General features: G+C 33.6%; 1 protein-coding gene across 2 annotated transcripts in view; it reads left to right on the top strand.

Annotated features, from left to right (window-relative positions):
- BRINP3 (BMP/retinoic acid inducible neural specific 3) overlaps positions 1-21009 on the top strand; it is a 366300-nt gene that overhangs the window by 172090 nt on the left and 173201 nt on the right. For both annotated transcript variants that reach the window (XM_063106876.1, XM_063106877.1), the window contains one exon: positions 15748-15938. In XM_063106876.1, coding sequence (XP_062962946.1) covers positions 15748-15938 — 191 coding nt within the window. The remainder of the gene's footprint in view (positions 1-15747; positions 15939-21009) is intronic.

The raw sequence follows: 21009 nt of genomic DNA, 5'->3' as shown, positions 1-21009 counted from the left end.
GTTGTTCTTATTATACTAGCATAGACAAAAATATTATAAAATTTCCCAGTAATTATGAAAACTGGTTCCATGAAAGCTGTGTCTATTTGGCTTCGTAATGTCAATTATTATTAATGCAGTAAAATTGGAAAACTAAAAATTAGATTATTCCTATAACTTATGCTGTAAAAAAGTCTGGAAATTTTAAAATATATATTAGACTTGATTATCATTACATCAACAATGTGAAACATCTAGATGAATTTCAGAACATAAAATATATTTGCCAGATAAGAAAGGAAGGAAAAAACAGAAGAAAGACAGCAGACAGGAGACCACAAACTACCAATGGTTCCCATGGACATTTTTTCTCCTTATTACCAAAATTATAGCAACTTTCTGATTTAATTATTTCATTGTTTCGGTATATGGATGCCACATTTTGGGTTTAAGATTATTTTTGTTTTGTATGTTTTTTAAACCACATTTCAAATTTCCGTGGGATTAAATCACTTCCTTGGATTGACTATTCCAATGATGAGAATATGCTTTTTCCTTAAGGGGAGGTGAAATAAAGACCCTCCCTCACCTCTAATCTCTCTTATTCTTTGGATTTAGTGTTCATGGTATTTCTATTGGAATTATTTTTCTTCTCTAAATGTTACTTAATTTTCCTTTAGGAGTCTCTGTTATATGATGCTAATAATTTAGTTAAAATTCATGAAATTATTTAAGTAGCTTAAGAATATAAACTATCTACAATTAAAATGTGTACCTGGAATGATTTTAGGCAATGTTTAAATTATTTCTATTGTAATTAACACTAAAATGTTTTTGTTGCTGTAAGTATATCATTTCAGCTTCATATGTTTTTCCTGACTGAACTTAAAAATGTATTACTCCTCTTTTTAAAGAATTGATATTCGGCTATTTAACATGAAGTAATTCCCTCTTTCTCTCTCCTTCTAATTGACTAAGACCAAGGAAAAACTATAATACTAGCACATTGCAGGTGTCATGTGTACAAACAAACCTTTTAAACAAAAAGCCAGTTATTTTATAACCAGATGCTTCTTAACTACCTAGACATTTTACATTCAAAACAAGTTGAATGTAAAATGTCACTGTCAGTATTAATGTGATAAAAGGAAATCAATGACAAATGGCTTTTTCCTCCCCAGGAGTTATTTAGTACATCATATTATTGACTTAGACATAATACTTTGGATAGCATATTTGAAGCCTATAATGAAATATTTTATGATAGATAAAACCAGAGATTGAATTATATTCCTACAGGGAAAAACAAATTTTTAAAAATCTTCACTATATATCATTTTGCCCACTTATTTCATTTTATAGCTTTATGACTATTTATCAATATAGAAATTCAACTTGTTTCTATTTTGGATAGTGATATCTAAACTCCATCATGTTCAAATATCTAAAATAAGCTACTTAATTTAAAGAATCAATCTCAAAAAAGATTGCACTCCTGGGATATATTGATTTCTAGTGATAGAATATATTTCATGACTGTTTTTCTAATATATTTCATTATAATGCAATATATGACAAACACTGAAATAAAAGTGTATCTGTGTACTGAATATAGAAATACAAAAAAAAAAAAAAAAAAACTAAAGATGAGTGAATAGGAAAAAAAAAAAAAGAAAGATAACTCTAAAACTTTGGGGCTTTAATTAAGGGGAGGGAGAGTGTCCACTACAGAACATCAGATCTGAGTTCTGGATGAAATGCAAATGACAAAGAACTAAGGAAGACTGAGAGCAAAATATTCATTAAAAATTGTGCTAAAATGTTATAATTGTATTAAAATGTTTACTAAAGTGTTAGTTTTTTATTCAATGATATTTATAACAATTTTAAATATGCCTTAACCCTCATCTCCAGGAATTCATGGACCGTCCATCCAGTTATAGTAGCCCTGGAAAGTGGCAGGTCTCACCCTTGTAGCTCTCGCCCCTCTTAAGTCTCAGGCAGTGAGGAGCAGGCCACAGTGTGTGGTCTCTCCCAACGAGCGTATCCTCAAGAGGAAGAAGAGTAAGAGGTGGGGATCCTCTGGCTCAGCCCCTTTCCTACACCAGACCTTTCTGTTAACTCGCTGCAACTCGGAGGGCAAAGTTAGAAACATGGTGACCATGAGGATTGTTTAGGCAAAATACCTTCGTGTGTAGAGCAGTGCAGGGAAATGTAATCTTTTCCAAATAGAGATATGTTATAAAATCAGACCAAAGTGTATTCTAGGAGCAAATAGTCAATATCTAAAGATTTGTTTATGTGTAACGACTTTAAAGAATAGTTTTTACCCTGAGTGACATAAAAACAAGTGCAGTTTGACCACTGCTTTCGAATGTATGGAATTTTTTCTCATTTGTGAGTTATTTTTGAAATTTTAATCTGAAAGCGCTTCCTATAAGAATGTGTCTTTTCGTTGTCATATTGCTAAATAAGTATTTTTTCAGATATTTTGTTTAAATACAGAATATATTTTTTGTTGTTGTAATAAAACGATGCATGATTCATGTCCACAGTAGTATTAACTTACCAATATAATAACTAGTAAGTACCTTAGTAACCACATAACATATAAGTAACTGTGCCTACAAACTAGTTCACTTCGCTGGAAAGTTTACAGAAAATTTTTCTTCAGTGTGTCTCTCTCAAAGAGAGAACAGAGGTCAGAAGTTAGAGAGTAAGATACAGTAGGAATAGAATGCTGGTTACATTTTTTTCTATTTCTTACATCTAAATAACGATAATAATTCTGAATATCCTCATATCATTTCAGAAATAGTCAATTCTCACTTTTCTCTGTGTAAATTATGTTCTGTATAAAGTATCCACAGATAGTTTTAAATTCTACATCATATCTCACCTTTTTTCAAAATTGATTAACAGCCGTTGTTCTCATTTTCACTTGGTCTGTTCTTAGGAATTACAAATTCCTTTTACTTTAGTTTAACTATAACATAATTAAATAAGTAATTCTGCCCCCCACACACACACATACATTAAGGAATTATGAATAATTACTTGAAAATGCAGGAACTACTTTCTCTTTTAGAGTACATATTGAGTTTTTTTAAAAAAAGGAAAATAAATATTTTCTGAAGCTTCCTATGCAGGAAATCATTAACAGAAATGGCACTAAAAGGGAAAAGGGACTGACATACTGATATTTAAAATTAAATAACTACTCATACTTCTTAAGATTATTTATGCCAATTTCTCTCTATCTCTCTCTCTCTTTATCTCTATTTCTATCTTTGTTTCTCTAGTAAAGAATATGAAAAATCTGAAGTTAATGCAATATTGTTAATTAGCTTTTAATAGTTTAAAAGGCACTTATCTACTAAACTTATTTGAAACTATTTATGCAAATAATAGTAAAGGTTAAAGAGAATAAAATGAGATGAAAATTGCTATGACAGTTGATCTTAATAATGGTGTTCCTGGCAACTGAGGCAAAAGATATATGTTAAGTTGTAGTACATTAGACATTTGACTGTAATTTTTTTGGTTCTTTTATACAGCACGTTGATAAGGTAGATACATCATCTGACCAGTTTTTGACAAATATATTCTGAGTTACTTATGATAGTGCATAGAGGGAAGACCTTCCTTAAAGGAATACTCAGATCATTGATAAAGACAGACATTTGAATTGGTAATACATTCTATTGTGGTTTAGAACCACATTACTTGGGTGTGGTCCATGGACCACAGCATCAACATTACCTTGGAGCTTGTTAGAAATGCGGAATCTCAGATTCTATCCCAGATTAATGAATCAGAATCTGCATTTTAACAAGATCTGTAGGTGATTTCTATGCACGTTAAGTTTGTACAAGACTGTTTAAAGTATCTATATAAATTTAAAGTACACTCAACTGTTTCAGGAATCTCACTCCTAAGAAATAATCTTACAAAAATAATGGCAGGAGTTTGTAACTACACGTACCAAATATGTCCAAAAATATTTATTATAGCATTGTTTGTGAACAGCTCCAAGATTAGAAGTAACTGAATCGTATTTCACTCAGAGTAGATTCAATGCCACCTAACCTTGAAACTACTTATTTCCAGTCCCCACCCCCTGTCATTGTGTTATAGGGAGTATTATTATATCTGGGAAATGGAAATTTTGTGACTTTTTTCCTTTTTGGGGAGGAGGTAACTTTTAATCATAAGGTCAGCAACTTTTCTTCAGAATGTTTTACAAAACATATTATCTTTTTTTGTCAAAGCTGTATAGAGTTAGCTATGTTCTTCCCAGAATATCTTGCCAATTGGTGTTAAGCCAACATGTCTGTTTTTTAACTGTCTTTATATATTTGATTCTGTTTCTCACCAGAAGCCTATTTTTCTAAGATTGTTTTTTTTCTTATGTCTACTTGTTTCTAAAACAGTCTTTTTTGCTGTAATGCAATATTAGCAGATTAGTGGATAAATTTCACCAGGCTGGATACCTTTAACAATGTTGAAGGATGGTGATTAGTTGTGAGAGCAGAGTAAAATTGCAAACTGAATATAATTTCAAAAAAAACCCAGCAATACCTAAAATATTGTAAGACTACAAATAATATGGTCCCTCATTACAAAACAAGGGACAACATTTTTGAGGTCAATTGTTGCATCAAAAGCAAAACCTGAGTTCTGGTCAAGATGGCAGAATAGACAGTCCCCAGTGTCACTCTCTCCCATAAGTCAACCAATTTACTACATAAAAATGTAACAACAGCCAAGCTGGGTCTGCTGGAGCTTAGGGGAAGAGGAGGAGAGACCTACAGAGTTCATGAAAGTGAGAGAAGCCACGATGAGAGAAAGAAAGGACTGCTCAGAGAGTTTTGGGCCTTGGCCACTTTAAGGCTAGAGCTGCTGAGCACATGGAGCAGGAGCTGGCAGAAGCTGCAGTTGTGCCCTTCAGATGGAGTTGGTTAGAGGTGACAGAGGAGAAGAGGGCCTTGGTGGCCCCCAGCACAGCAAGATCACTAACAGTGTTCCCATGGACCCACACAGGAGCGAGGAGCCAGAACTGCTGAAAAAGGGGAGCCATTCAGAGGCTGGTGAGTCATGGCAAGGGACCAACACAGGGCCCGTCTCAGGAGAAGTGTTTGGAGCACAGGAGGTGGGGGAGACGGGCCCACCAGGAGAACACTGGGACACAGCAAGGACAGCAGATCCGCCCCCCAATCAGTGCAGGACCACTCAGAGGAGACTGGTCAGGAATGCAGAATTTCATGGAGCGCAGTTTGATGAAAAAACTCAGGCCCAGATAAGAGTTTCTGTACGACCCAAGTGCACCGGGTCTCTGGAGAGCCAGAAGTAGCTATAAGGTCAAGCCTTCCCTAGGGAAACAGGAGCAAAGCAAAACAAAAAAGCTCAATCACACAGCTCAAGTACTGGGTCCTACAGGAAATTTTCCAGTTTTAGAAGTAAGCAAAGGACAAAAATTTAGTTCTGGCCCAGGCACACCACTAGTGCCTTGGGGCCCTCCAGGGGACTTGGGGGCATGGATCTGGGGACCAGAACCCCTGCCCACAACCAGGCGTTCCACCACTGCCAAGGAGCATGCCAAAAACTTCACTTTCATGTGGGTGGCCCACCACAGCCACTATAATAACCAAGGCGGCCATGAAAGTGGCTAGACAGCACTACCACTATGCAGACGGTCCACCAGCCATGGGAGTGAATTGACACAAGGAAAGCCACCAGCAGAGACCAAAGAAAAGAAGAGGATGTCTCTCTCCACAAAGCCTATTGCAGAGTGACAGAAGAAGTATCTGCTCTATGATAATATTGGGGGACCAGAACACACCTGTCAGCACTGGACAGATCATCTGGGCAACAGATCAACAGAGTAACCATTACTGTTTCAGAGGAAGAGAAGAAATTAAGGGTTATCAGTGGTGGGAGTGGGGAGGGAAAAGGAGATAGAGAGAGATTGGACAAGGGGCATAAAGAATACGGACAATTTGTAACAATATACATACTAGTAATATTGATTGGATCAACATATGTCAGCACTGAATCCCAGAAATATGTATAATCAATTATGATACAATAAAAAAAAAAAAATCAGCAGCTGAGAAGGAGTAAAATAAGACAGCTTCCTGAATAGTGCTGAATGGGGCAGCAAATTACAAAAAGGCAAAGCCTGAAAGTCTATGGAATAATATAGTGCAGCTAGAAGAAATTTAAAGAGAAAGGAGAAAAAACTTCACAGAATAATGGCAACCAAAGCCAGAAGCATGTCCCCTCACATACGGGTCAAGTTACAGAATTTCCCTGACTTAAGAACCAGAAGTAGACATTTCCACTTTCAGGAATGGTGAATCATATTAGAACACATTGTACAGTCAGGCTCACCAAATGTTTGTCAAATATTGAGTAATCTTTAAGGATTAAGAAATTCGGATTCTGCCACAAAACAATCTAAAGAATAAATTGTTTTAAAAAAAAGATAGGAAAATAACCTGTTTTCTCTCATATTTCTCAAATGTTGTGACAAGTGTAAGTTCGTCTGCTATGGTAGATGGTATAACTATCATTAATTGTCTATTGCAGTGTATCCTTCCATAATTATTTCATAATTTCCTGCTATTATAACTTGAGCTAGAATAATCCCTCACTAGGAGAATTGTTTCTGTATGTGGAGTCAATTGAAATTAGGCTTGAATATGCAATTAAAGGATTGTTCAGGCTCTTCCCCTCCAGCTTTCTTCCGTCCATGTCTTGGCCATTCTGGTGCTTATTTAGCACCTCTGCTAGGATATTAGGAGAGAAAATGATGCAGATGTATTCAACAATTTATTTTTCTGTTTTCCAGCAGGACCACTATCCAATATTGGATTTAATTAGATGTGAAGACTACTTCTAAGTTTCATTTATTTGAACTCCCCTACCCTCCCTATTTTATAGATTCTGCCTTAGGTAATAAAAATTCAATTAAAAAAAAAAAGCAAAACCTACAAACAAATTACATGTAAGTCGTATTTGTATTGCAATGTTTATTCCTGTGAGAAGGACTTTTCACTCAAATAGCATTTTTTAATAAGTAAAAACTCATATTAAAGCAAAACAGACATTTACAATAAAATCTTCAAATCCAAAGAAGTTGAATGAGCAGGAAGATATCTGCCATAAAAGCATATTTGGGGGGGGGGGGTTGTAATGTATACATTATAGGTTAGTAGACTAACCCAAAGGCAGTAGCTATCATAAAATAAAATACAGCCAACCTATAAGAGTCAGTTTCATTAAAGTAAAAAAAAAAAAAAAAAAAAAAAAAAATGACCACAAACCTCAATGAATTATAGCAATAATGCTTGTTCTTGCTAATAGTATATGTTGTTGGCTGTGAGCAGTCTGTGATTCTGCCCTGTCTCCTCATTCTGGGAATCCAGCTGAAGGAAAAGGCCCTCTTTGGAACGTGCTGTCCTCCTTGCAGAGGGAAAAAGCAAGAGAACAGGTGTGACTTTTGATGCGTCTTAAAACTTGCAGTAGATCATGGCCTATATTTGGCTCACTTATACTCCACTGACCAAAGCACTCTCCTTTTCAATATCAAAATAGAGAAAATATATTCATGAACTTCTCATGGTTGTTTTTTTACAAGGGACCATTAATCCATGTATCCATGTCTGCATCCATGATGATGCAGTAAATAATTGCAAAGAATAATACAATCTACCACATCATCGTTACTAATTTAACCCTAGTATTCTTTTAATCATTTTCTTATCCACTGTTTTGGTTTTAACTTTTTGAGACTATTATTTACCTCTATTCTCAATACCTGTGTAAGAGAATACAAATTAAGAAAATACAGGTGACAAGTAATAGTATGACATTTCTTTAATTTTTTTTTACTCCTGGACTGGACACAGATGATTTGAAGATCAGGATGGGAAAATATATAAATATAAGGGCCACGCATATCAAAAGTGTTTAATCCTTTGAGCCAATCATGGTATAACTTTAAATTTTAGATCGGGGAGAGTTTTTTTATTGTCCTTTGTTTCTCATTCTCTATGAAAGCATCCTTCAATACGTGCTTATAATGTCCATAAACTACCACAGAATTTTAGTTGTACAAGACACAGCTGCATGATTTGTATGTGAAATAATCACATTTTTTAATACCCACAATCATTAATTCTTTTCACTTTCTAACAGACTCAGAAAGTTGAATTGTTTCCAAAATCACATTTAGTTTTTACAAAATGTGTGGATGTCCTTTGGAACCCATGTCATGCTTATAAGCTACAGCTGGTTTAAAAAAATGAATAAAAATATCTTTTAAAACAAATGTTTTAGTTGATTGAATAACACCATTTTATTTTTCAAATCTGAATATTTTGTGTCATTTACATATAATTCTGATGAACATTTATAATTGAACACTTGAGTGGAAATTTACACTAAAAGCTGAGAATGAATTATTCTTTCTCAAGACTGGCTGTAAAAATCTCAAAGAGGGTGAAAAATATAAACATCACAAAAACATTGTGGTTTTGTATAATTAAAAAAAAAAAAAACAGTTCTCTTAGAGGAAAGAAATAGGCTTATTCTCCATGAAGACTGAGTGACCTTGTCAAAATATCTTAGATATTTAACAATCCATGATTTATAAAACTTGGAATTTAGCACAAACTAGCCAGCTTTCCTCAAACAGTTCTGGTCTGCTGTAAGTAAGGGTTTAAAACAGGGTGTTCATAAAATAACAACTATGGTCATTTAAACTGCAGATTTAAGCTGCTTTATATGCTTCACTGCAGGGGAAGCTTCTGCATACATGGATTAATGTTGCACTCTACAGAAGAACCATGAGCAATTTATGAATATATTCTCTCTATCAGGCTTTTGGAAATAACCCACTACTGTCTTTAATAATCCCATAAATCTTGATTACAAGACCCACTAGAAAACAGTTCTGACTAAGTCCGGGTTCTTGTGGTGAAATTCAGTATCTATGAAATTCTAACTTAGAAAAATTTAAAACCTCCTAATTTATGGTTTATCTCTCAAAAAAAAAAAAAAAAAAAAAACAGGAAAGGAGAAGAAACCAACGTTTATTGTACACATAATATGTGTTCTGCCAGGGACTATAAAGGAATTATATTGCTTAATTTTCCCAAAGAGTTGAGAGAAGGATATCTCCTCTGTTTTAGAGATGGGAAAGCTAAAATCATGTGCAACTTTACCAAAGTCCCACAGGCATTAAGAAGAGGAAGATGTGCTGTCAGGATTTGTCCTTACTTACATACACCTGACTCCAATACCCATGTTTTCTTTTCCCTCACTATATCATATTGCCTCCAGAATTCTTTAATTTAATTCACCCAAATTAAAAAATAAATAAATAAGCAATAGAATTAGTAATAAATGGATTAATATCTGCAACAGCACTTCGTTATTTTTCACTTTCCTTTCTGTCTGAAATATGTATTCTTTAGGGTAAAAGTAGGAAGACACCTCAATCTGTAACTTACAAACAAATGTGGACACTGAAAAATAAAGGAAACATTTTTGAATCTGTCATAGGAAGAGAAAGAAAACCCCTCTTATTATTCATGATGATGATTTTAGACCAGTGTTGCCCTATGTTCATCTTGGATTGCTTAAACATTTGTAAGTGTTTGTTTTATCATTTTGTTGTTACCAATAGGACCATTCTAAAATAGTGATCCTACCTTTGTTATTGTCATTTTTTCAATTGGGTCATGGGACAGTCTAACGTTTGCAATATATTCTTACATCAAATCAGTTTTAATTTACTCTTTAAAATAAGCATATGTTACTCCTCTCTTTTGCGGTGAGACATGACTCAACTGGAGTCCTATTAAGAAGAAATTAAGGATGTGAAATACTTCCTGGAAGGCAAAGACAAGAAAGAAATACAGTAGTTAAAGGACTATTTGGGGAAGACATTTATTCTTGGTATATGGATGCAGCCTGTCTGAACAATGTTAATGAATTTGTAAAAGAAGTAGAAAGGCAGGCCTCTGTTCATCATAAATAAGACAAAATAGCTAAAATTACTAGAAATGTCTAGGTATAGAATGCATTGCTTTTTGCAGTTCTAAAGAATTATGGCACACAAGAGAATAACAGCATGCTAACAACTTGGGAATTCTGGTCATATTTTAAACCCTTTACAGATACCTGCCTCAAGCCTACAGCCTCTCTTTGAGGAAAGAATTACTGTGCTCATATTACATAAGAGGAAACTGAGTCTTGCTAAATGATTCAGGTTCATTCAGTTACTAAATTGAAGACAGCATTAGAACCCAAATCTGATTGACAGTGAAAGCTGGTACACTTACATCTGAAATATAATAGCTAATTCTACATTTCTCTCTTTCAGGACCTCATAAATCCAGTGAATGAATCTCTTCTAGTGGTCTAATTATCCCTTCGGCTCAACAACATGTAGTTTTTTAATTAATGTTTGAACACCTCCAGTAATGAGAGAATTCAGTCTACAAAGGGAGACCTAGAGAAAATGACTCTTTTCATATATTTAAATGTTGTTTTTGCATGCCCAGAAGGCAAAACAAATGTCTAATTGGTCAATTGAACCAATGTTTTGAATTTAATGTATTAGCAAATCAAAGAATAGGTTAGATATATTGTTTAAAGCTGGTAAGCTTCCTTCCAAATACAGTATGTAGAAAGCATTGTGAATGCAGCAAGGCTAACCTTGGATACTTTTCCAAAAATTTTAGATCTATTTTCCAAGTGGAATCATATGGGAAACTGCCCAATCATCTAGAATTTTATTTTAGCTATAATGTTGTGGTGAACTTACCAATTAGTCAAGAAAAACTTTATTATGAATTTAAGTTTTTTAAACCTAAGCCAGATATAAAATGAGAGCCGTGAACACTTGTGTATTATGATTTTTTCTTAAATGAATTTTCATACCCAAAGTTGACAGACTCATATGTACAATAAATGTCCACATACCAATATGAAACCATATACTATATAAAACCATACTACTACTACTATTCCTACTCAAAAATAGACTACAGAATGAAGTTTGTTGATTTTTTGTGCTTCTGTCTTCAGAATATATTACAAAAACTGATTTATATTCAAAATACTGTGTTCTTAAGGGTCTAAAAATAATTATGTTTACAAGCTGGCTATATAACTAGTAACAATGGCCTCTATTTTTAATTTTTAGGATTTTTTTTTCTATTTGATTTAATTTAATTTTATAAGTAAATAACACTTTTCAAAAAAATGTTTCCAGTGCTTACAAACCATTACAAGGTATATTCAGAAAACTCTTTCTTCCAAGGCATTACTCCATACTGTTCCCTCTCTTATTCTTTAGATAAATATTTATATAAGTTTTTGGTTAATTTCCAGTGTTTTATATGTTTTATTTTTAGATAATAAGAAATATAGACATCCAAGGGTACTTCAAAAAGTTCCTAGAAAGATTCGTATTATCTTTTAATTCTATTTTTCCCAGAACTTTTTGAAGTGCCCTCATGTATTTGTGTTTTCCCCTTTTGTATAAGAAAAGGCCACTTGTTAAACATATTTTCATCAGCTTTACTTTTTTCATATCAGTGTGTAGAAATCGTCCTTGCTGCTTTCTTATGGCTGCACAGTATTCTATTGTACGGCTGGAATGTAGTTTATTCTTACTGATAGGCATTTATGTTGCTTGCAAATGTTAAAAATAAAACCACAATGAGAAGCCTTTGCAGAGTTGAGACGGTGTTTCATTGGGATGGATTTTTAAAAATAAGATGGCAAAGTTGACTATTGCTCACTGTCGTGGTCTTTTACCTGCCCGTAATCCTGCCAACTGGGCCAATTGTCGAGCTCTTTTACCTGCCCATAATCCTGTTGACTATGCCAATTGTCAAGCTAGGGCTGGGTCTAGAGCTCACAGACCCCTCAAGCCCATTGTCCAAACTAGGTCATAAATCCTTCACATGCCAGGGTGGGTCCCCAGATCCCTCATATGCAGGTCTATGAGCTAGGTAACCGGCAAACATGTCCTTGGAAGCTGTAGGTTCGGGCGTATGGCTCTGTGCGTGGTGGCCTCCTGAGGCAGATGCCAGCAAGGTCACGGCACCGCACATGCGCACTAACTCCACCCCTGCACAATTTGCTTACACAGAATGCACTGCACCACCCTCAACCTGACCTAAGGCAAGGAGGCCTGATTATTCTATTTTCCCAACACTAACTATTGCTAAATTTCCCTTTACGTGAGTTATATCACTTTGCAATCCCACCATGAATATATCAAAAAGCCTGTTTACTTCCTGTTTGCCAACAGCTTTGCCCGAGTTGTCAAACTTTAAGATTTTCACAAATTCTGTGATTGCAATATAGTATATCAATATATTTTTTTTAATTTGCATTTCTCATGCTATGGCTTAGATTACCTTTTCAAATTTATATGGGCCATTTTTATCTCTTCCTATCTGAACACTCTTTGCCTATCTTTTTCTGTTTTTCTGTCTGAATCTTTTTATTTTTTCTTTTTCTTGATTTTTAGAAGCTGTTGAAATGTTAGTTAACTTTAGGCCTATGTAGTAGATTGAATTTTGTCTCCCCAAAACTCACTGAAGCTTAAATTGTGTCCCCCAAGATTTATGTATTAGAAACTTGGTCCCCACTGTGACTGTTAAGAGGGTGGGAAATCCTAATATGGCAATTGAAAGGTGGAGCCTTGAAGAGGTGATTAGATTGTAGGACTGTGCAGTACTGAATGGATTAACAATGGTGGTTATGGATGTGGTTTAGTGGGCTTTAAAAAGAGAATGAGTGACGAGGTTGGTTCTCTCTGCTCTCTCTGCTCCTTCTGGTTCTGATTTTAATGGGAATGATGTGTGTTTAGGCTGAGGATACTATATTTTACTCTTTCAAAGAATTAACCATTTTCTAATTTATTAATTCCTACTTAATTAGAAATAGTTATAATTATTCATCAAGTGCATTTTAAGCATTCATGGAGATCAGGATTTTTCTTTCTACGTATGTTAATATCCTGAATTATAGTAATGATTTCCAAATCCTGAGCCACCCTTACACTACTAGAATTGTCCTATTGTCATGAGATACAAGTTTTTAAAATTTACCGTTAGAAATAGTTATTACTTTATTTATGATTCGGCATTAATATGCATAAATTGTAATATTACCTGTTGTGTAATGTCTGTTACCTGTTGTTGTTGTTGTGTGTGTATATGTAATCTTTTCCATATACAGTATTTATGCCAATTTTACCATCAGCTTATGAAAGTGAACTTGGAAATTTTCCTTTATTTCACATGCTCTGGAATCATTTTCACTAGTATCAAATATTTTGATTTTTAAGGTTTTGGCAGAATTTCTATTGTGTGTGTGTGTGTGTATGAAGGTGTTTTATGATGCTTAAACTTATTTGCAAAATGTTTAACATAATCTTTTTATGTTTTTTAAAAAAATATTATTCATTTAGTTATATATTTACTCTGTCAATTCTTTATGTAATTTTTAACTACATAAAAAAAGTAGGTTGACTAGTTGTTGATGTATTTTTCTACTTTTTATCTCAAAATAAGCTATTTTTGTATTTATTATTTCTACTTCTTTTTCACACATTACTTCCTGTTTTTATCTTTGTAGTTACTCCATTTTATTTTATGTAAGCTTATTTCTGTCATACTTCCTTTGGTTTGGAGTTACGTAGTTAACACATGTATGTTCATGATCTATGTAACACACATATGAAAATTTCTCTGAGCACTGCTTTAACTGAATCCGTTAGATTCTAACATATAATGCTTTTCTTGATAATTTGCAATTTTGTCTTTATTTATCCTATCATTCAAAAATTATATAATAGGATGTTTTTTCTGTAAAGATTGCCTTTTTTATTTTCCATTATTTGTGAGTTTATTATATTGCAGTCAATGAATGATACCACATTTTTTTCAAATTTTTGGACTTCACTAAAGATTTCCTTATAACAGTATATGTGGTCTCCTTTTGCAAATATGCGGTATACTCTTAAAAATAAGGGTTATATTCATCTATTATTAATATAAGGTTTCATATTTACTTACAAGATCTAATTAAATATGTTGTATAGATTCTCTATTGTTGCTTTTTAACCCCCGCCAAATCTATTTAGCTCCTAATATTCACAGTGTATGTCTGTTGCTCCTGTATTTTCTACTTTATGAAAAGTGTTGCTGTTAAAACAACTTTGCAAGTATTGGTAACTTGCTCTCTGCAGTATTTTTCTTTTTTCTCATTTAATAATTTTGGCCAAATTCTACATTATCTGTTTTCAAGGTCATTACCTTTGCTTTATTTTCATTTACAAGATATCTTTGTAATTTTATTTTCAATCTTACTTAATAAGATATATTGCTTGCATAAGTCATAAAGCTGCAATGTGAGTTCATAGATCACCACAAAACTGATGTGCTTTCTATATCCATGTACAGGGTGTTTGTTTTAATACTTTCACATCTTGGTACATGGGCAAGTTTTTCCCAGATTCATTGCTTATTCTGAAATGCATTCACTAAAATTTCCACTGTTTGATCTTCTTCTGGGAGTAAATCATTGCTGGGGACTTTTTTTTTTTTTTATAGTATATTATCTATGTATTCCCTTTCACTTTCAGATTCTTCCACCCCAAAGCTGTTTTTCATGCACATGACCTCATGCTGTTGATGATTTGACCCAGCTATTCATATTCTTAAGGGTATTTCTTCTTTCTTTAGCTATTCTACTCAATCTTCTGGATATCTAGTTTGTCTCTTTAGGTCCCGATACTATTCAGGAATGTGATTTTCAGAAATAACATTTGTTAACATCTTACTCTGTTATTTTGGCCTGATCTCTTGAAGAGTCACATGAGCTCTTACTGAGGATTGGAGTGGTGTCACCTGGGCTATGTCATTTTAAAATTGATATTATATTTAAGATGGAAAGGAAGTACAAACTACTGTACTAGACAATCTTACTTGGCCTTTTAAAAAAATTGGTTTTTCAGTTTGTAAGTGAGCACAATTCCACCCAAACAGATGGGTTTCTGAGAGAATGAGAAAAAAAAAATCAAGTATGACAATTATGTGCTAGATGAATATCCAGTAAAATTGAAGTCTGAAGATCACAAGTTCTTAATGTCTAACTTAAATGACATGGATGTTTTTTGTTCATTTGAACACTGAAAATTGCAGCTTAATTGTAACATACGTTAAATGTCACCTTTGAGAATTCATTGCCAGTACCTAAATCTTCCACAAAGTTTAGTGATTTCCAAAGGTACAATAGAAAACTGCTAATGCTTTGTCATGTTTCCATTTTGATATGCTGTTCTATGGTCAAAATTTCTGAGTAAATACAGTTTTATATTATGCACCCCACCTAAATTGATTTTCCATATAATTTTATCTTAATTTGCTTTTGGGCCATATGAGCTTTAGGTAAGCTAAACTGCATGAGAAAGTCAAAGAAATCTAGAAAAATTCTTCTGCAAAAGCTAGGTGTTCAACAGTCATTAAATATGTACTTAAAGCATTCAGTATCCCGGGCACTTTTCTAGGTACTTGGGAAATATTCATGAACAAAAAATGTAAATCTTCTTGCCCTTTTTGTGTTTCTCACTTGTTTGTTTTATTACACTTACAATCTGGGCTTCCCCACCTACAGACAAGAAAAAAAAAGTGTTTTAAGTGGAAAATGAAATAATTTGAAATATTATTGATGCAGGAGAGGAGTCACTCACAATTTTTGTGGACAAGCGGAAGCTGAGCAAACGATCTGAAGGAAGTGATTCCAGCACCAATAGCTCTTCGGTCACTCTGGAGACCCTACATCAACTAGCCGCTTCTTATTTCATTGACAGGGACAGCACCCTTCGGAGACTACACCACATTCAAATTGCATCCACTGCCATAAAGGTATGAATGAGTTTATGCTAAAATTATCTCATTTCATTGTTTTTCCTATCTCTAAAACACATTTCCTACATTTATCCAACTGATTTAAACAATTGTGTTATAAAAATGTATTTAGCATTTTGTTTTGTTTTGAGTTATGTAATATATTTTAAATGAAATTGTATGTATTTTGATGTGCTTGTTTTTTCACTTAATAACTGAGTCAAGATTTTTCACAGTCAAGTGTAATTGACAGATTTGAGCTGTATAAGTTTATCCTGAGGTACGTAGACTCCTCACAAAGTATACATGGGTGAGACTTTATTTTTATAACATCAGTTTCTTTTGTAATTCTTATTTTATTTTACCCATTTAAAAATATTATCCTGAGAAGGAACTTTATTAGGCTCAAAGTAGTCCATGACACAAAATATTATTAAGAAGTTCAGCTTTAAGAAATACTTTCCCCCAATGTTTTCAAAATACAGTTAAAAATTACAAGTGGTTGGTTAAAATTTTCTAGAAGTCAAAATACATCATAATCTAGAATTAGTGGTTCAACACCATGTGTTCACTAAAATCATTTGACTTTGATTATACTAAGGTTGACTTTACCAAAACTGTGTGTGTGTGTGTGTGTGTGTGTGTGTGTGTGTGTGTGTGTGTGTGTGTGTGTGTGTGTGTGTGTGTGTGTGTGTGTGTGTGTGTGTGTGTGTGGAGAGAGAGAGAGAGAGAGAGAGAGAGAAGCTGTGACCTCCAAAACAATAGATTTTTAGAAAAGTATCTCTGGCAGTTTAGGTCAACATAACATTTTGTTTGGCCAATGGCCACTGTAAAACTAACAGAGCAAAATGCTGACACAGTATAATCCAAGAAAAAGTTAACAATAGCAAAATAAAATGAAAAGAGCATTTCTGAGTGTTTTAAATTTAACCGTTTATTGTTAATGCAAAAACCAGCCATCAAATATAATATTTTACTGCTTTATGAAACTAAAATTAATGTGTGCGTATTTTTGTGTCAGCTGAAAAGTTACCACTTCGATATTTTGGGAATATAAGAAAAAAGTACCCCAAATTATATCATTTTCTGAGATATACTGGAGAAAATAAAAGTTGATATGGAAATACGTTTAGCTTAAGAGTTACACAAACATATCACAAAGTCCAGACATACATATCTTCAATATTGCTAGTAGATGGGGTTGGGGTTGTGTAAATTACACAATATAGTTAGTCTGCTTCTGAATGTAGGACTTATATTTTACTGAATAATCAAATATAAAAATGTAACCAGCAGGAATGCAGATGTTTTAGTCAATTAAAAAATTTTGTAAGGTAGGATATTGTTAAAGATGTTTAGCTTGAGATTGCTGAGGAGAAATATACTTTTTCAGAAGTCAGTTTTAATGATATAAACACCACAAATCAAACAGTATTTTCTAACAGAAGATATCATTGTTGTAAGTGTGTTTACTATATGGCTATTGATTTTTTGTTGTTGTTCAGCATCAAGTGGAAGTATACAATAGAGTTTTTGTGCTCATGCTAAGTAAGAAATATTCAAACACAGTTCATGTCAAAACTTAATGGGTATTTGCACATACTTTTCTTCTTCCACAAGAGAAGCATTTAGCACAAAAACACATGTTTTAATGGAACATACTGTTGTACACAGACATTGCTCTCGGACTCTAGTGATACAACAAGGAATGATAAGGCTTCATGAAGCTTGTGATTGAGTTGTGTGCTAGAAATTGACCCCAAAGGAGAAGTGACTTTTATAAAAGATGAGTTATCTAAGAGTAGCTTTGGGGAAACGAAAGGAGTAACCTGGAATTTAGATGTCAACAGTTTCACCTTGACAGGGCTACAAGGAATGCCCATTCTACATTAACCATGAAAAGGTGTTCGACACCTCATGATGGAAGTGTTTTAAAGTGTGTGTAGGATGGCTGGGGATGGCAGGAAGTGAGGGGCTTAATATCAGAAAGAGGAAACAGAGAACAGTATGAGGGATGGATTGTGAACAGAAGTACACATATCCTGTGCTGTAACTAGAGTAAAAGGAAATGAGGTCTGTGCCAGCTGGCAAACACATGGCTAAGACTGGCATAGACACTCATAGGGTGAGGTGGTGGGGAACAGGGAGGAGAGGAGGGAGATTAGACCTTTCAGAATATAATTTAGCCCTGAAGGGAATTCCCTTCTGAGGCTGTTGTAATTTTAAGTAACTATTGATTCTCCAGGCCAGGGTTAGCTGCAATCTGGGTTACTGTGAAGTTCCAGAGAAAAGCTTAGTGCTAGTGTGCTGTGTTCAAGCAGGAATGGAGCCAGGCACCTGGTGTCCAAGTGTACTTCTGGAGGTCTATAGACACACTGAATTACATGCACACTTATGTGTTGTAGAGCTAGGGCTGGGGTCTGGTACTCACAGACCCCTCAAGCCCATTCACAAACCCTTCACACGCAGGTCTATGAGCTAGGTAACTGGCACAGAGGTCCTTGGAGCCTCTTTATTCAGCACATGCACGTCTAAGAGCTAAGCAGTACACAAAAAAACTCAGAAATTCAACTGCTACCAGCAAAACCCAAAAAAAAAAATGAAACTGAGCAGCTGCCAGCAGAGGAAACATGCTCTATTTTTATACGCGACCTCTCTGCCCCCAGCCTGCCTCACAAACTGCAGAACACACAATAGCTACAAAACTAAAAAGATACATTGGGTCACATGCGCACTAACTCCACCCATACAAATTGTTTACAAGAAATGTCAAGGGAGCCTGACTAAATTATTCTGTGTTCCCCACATGTGTCTATGCATTTTTCTGGGGAGAGTATCCTTTATTTTCAGTAGTTATCAAATGTGTCCCTGCACAGATAAAAGATGACGTTCCTGAACTGTAAGTCTGACTAAGATATAAGTTAACAGGGTATGAAGGGCTGTGTAGGTTGGTGGGATAGGCAGAATCTAAGGGCATTCAGCTGCTGAAATCCTTTATAATTGAATAAGTAATTCAGTGTAAAGTGCTCTAGTAGTGTCTTTGAAAGCAAGATATTAAATCATTTACTAAACCCCTAAAAGTTCAATTCATTGCTTTCATATTTTAAAGAATCAGACTATGAGTACCAAGATCCACAATTTCTTGCTTTCGCAATAAAACTTGCATAATAAATGCCAATTGGCATTTAACTTCTGGAGCAAATGTTGAATGAAGTTGTTCCTTGATTCATAGAATTTACAAGACAGATATTGCTAAAAAAAACAAAAAAAATGTCAAATAACATCATTGTTAGATAACAGCAAAAATATAATTAAATCCACAAAATCATGCCAGCTTTTATCATGCTAATTGTTGCAAAACACAAAAGAGTTGGGCAATTAGTGTTAACTATGAGCCAGTTTCTAGAAAACGGAATAGAGCAATTTGTTGTTTTTATCTCTTATAATTATAAATGTAGATGTGAACTGTAATTCATTAACACAACTGTAAATAAAAAAAAAAAAAGCAGCTCAAATGCCCATGTAGCTTCATTAATTGCAGTACTACTGCATTAATGGTATATATTAAATATAATAAATAAAAAATATCATTTCCCAATATTGTTTAGTCCAATAACATGTCATGTATAATTTTTAGAATCGGCCATTAATTTTAAAAGATAAAATTCAACTGAATCAAGTAATTATTTACTTAAAATAATACTGTTCTTTTTAGTATATTTCTGGCGTTCTAATACAGAAAATATATGAAATAACTTTTAAAATGACAGTGTTTAAAAATTTCTGACCAACATATTTACTAAAAAGCAGAAACAATATATTAAAATTAACTTACAGGTCAATATTCCAACTAAGTAATTCATCTTCATATGTTATTTTAGTGCAGCATAGTTTACATAAGAGTGTTGCAGGTAATGTTGACAAGAGGCTCTACAACTCTTAATTAACATTTCTGAAATTATAAACTGTATTCAATTAAGAATTTAAAAGCTATTTATCAAATTAGGCCTGGTAATTGTTCTTTGAGAATAAAATCAAGAAAAAGTAATAATTTATTTATTTATTATTTCTATATATTTAAAACAACTTACCTTAAGAAGACCCATGGCAAGAAAATTTGCATGTAAACCATTCAGTTTTTTATTTTACATGTTATTTGCATAATTAGGAAGAATTTACCTTTGGTTCTGTTTTAGTTTTAAATTGTTTTACAGTATATATTTTAGGTGTACAGCATGATGTTTTGATGTACTTGTACATAATGAAATAGTTATGACAGTCAAGCAAATTAATATAGCCATCATTTCATCATCTCACAGTTACCCTTATTGTGGGTGTATAGTGAGAGCAGTTAAAATCTTCTCTCTTCCCAGATTTTCCGTATACAATACAATATTATTAACTGTACTCCTCATGTTGTACATTAGAACTCTTGACTTACTCATCAGACATAAACGCACCTTTGTATTCTTTGACCTACTTTCCCTATCCTATAAATATTCTTCTACTGCTTGTTTCTAAGGATTTGACTTTTTTTTTTCTAAGATTCTACGTATAAGTGAAATCACGCAGTGCTTTTCTTTCTGTGTCTGGCTTATTTCACTTAGTTAATGTCCTCCACTTTCATCCACGTTGTTGCAAATATCAGGATCTCCTTCATTTTTAAGGCTGGATGATATCCCATTATATTTGTGAATGGACTTCAAAAAGTTCATGGAAATATTTGTATTATCTTTTGACCCTGTTTTATCATGAAATTTTTGAAGTGCAATGTGTTCCTGTATGTTTACATGTGCATGTGTGTTTATAAATATATTATTTAGAAATATATATATATAAAATATATTTTATTTGTATACTTTATGTTTTATATATACTATATATTTGTATATATATATCATAATTTCTTTATCCATTCATCCATTGACACACACTTAGGTGTTTCCATGTCTTGGCTATTGTGAATAATACTGAGATTAACATGGGGGAAAAAGACATTTCTAGGGGGTGTTTATTTCACTTCCTTTAGATAGCATCAGAGTGGATTACTGAATCACATGGTAGTTCTATTTTTAATTTTTTTGAGGAA

Source organism: Cynocephalus volans, chromosome 8 (assembly GCF_027409185.1).
Source record: "Cynocephalus volans isolate mCynVol1 chromosome 8, mCynVol1.pri, whole genome shotgun sequence".
Taxonomy (NCBI): domain Eukaryota; kingdom Metazoa; phylum Chordata; class Mammalia; order Dermoptera; family Cynocephalidae; genus Cynocephalus; species Cynocephalus volans.
Note: the sequence above shows the minus strand (reverse complement) of the source record. Positions and strands in the feature narration are given on the sequence as shown.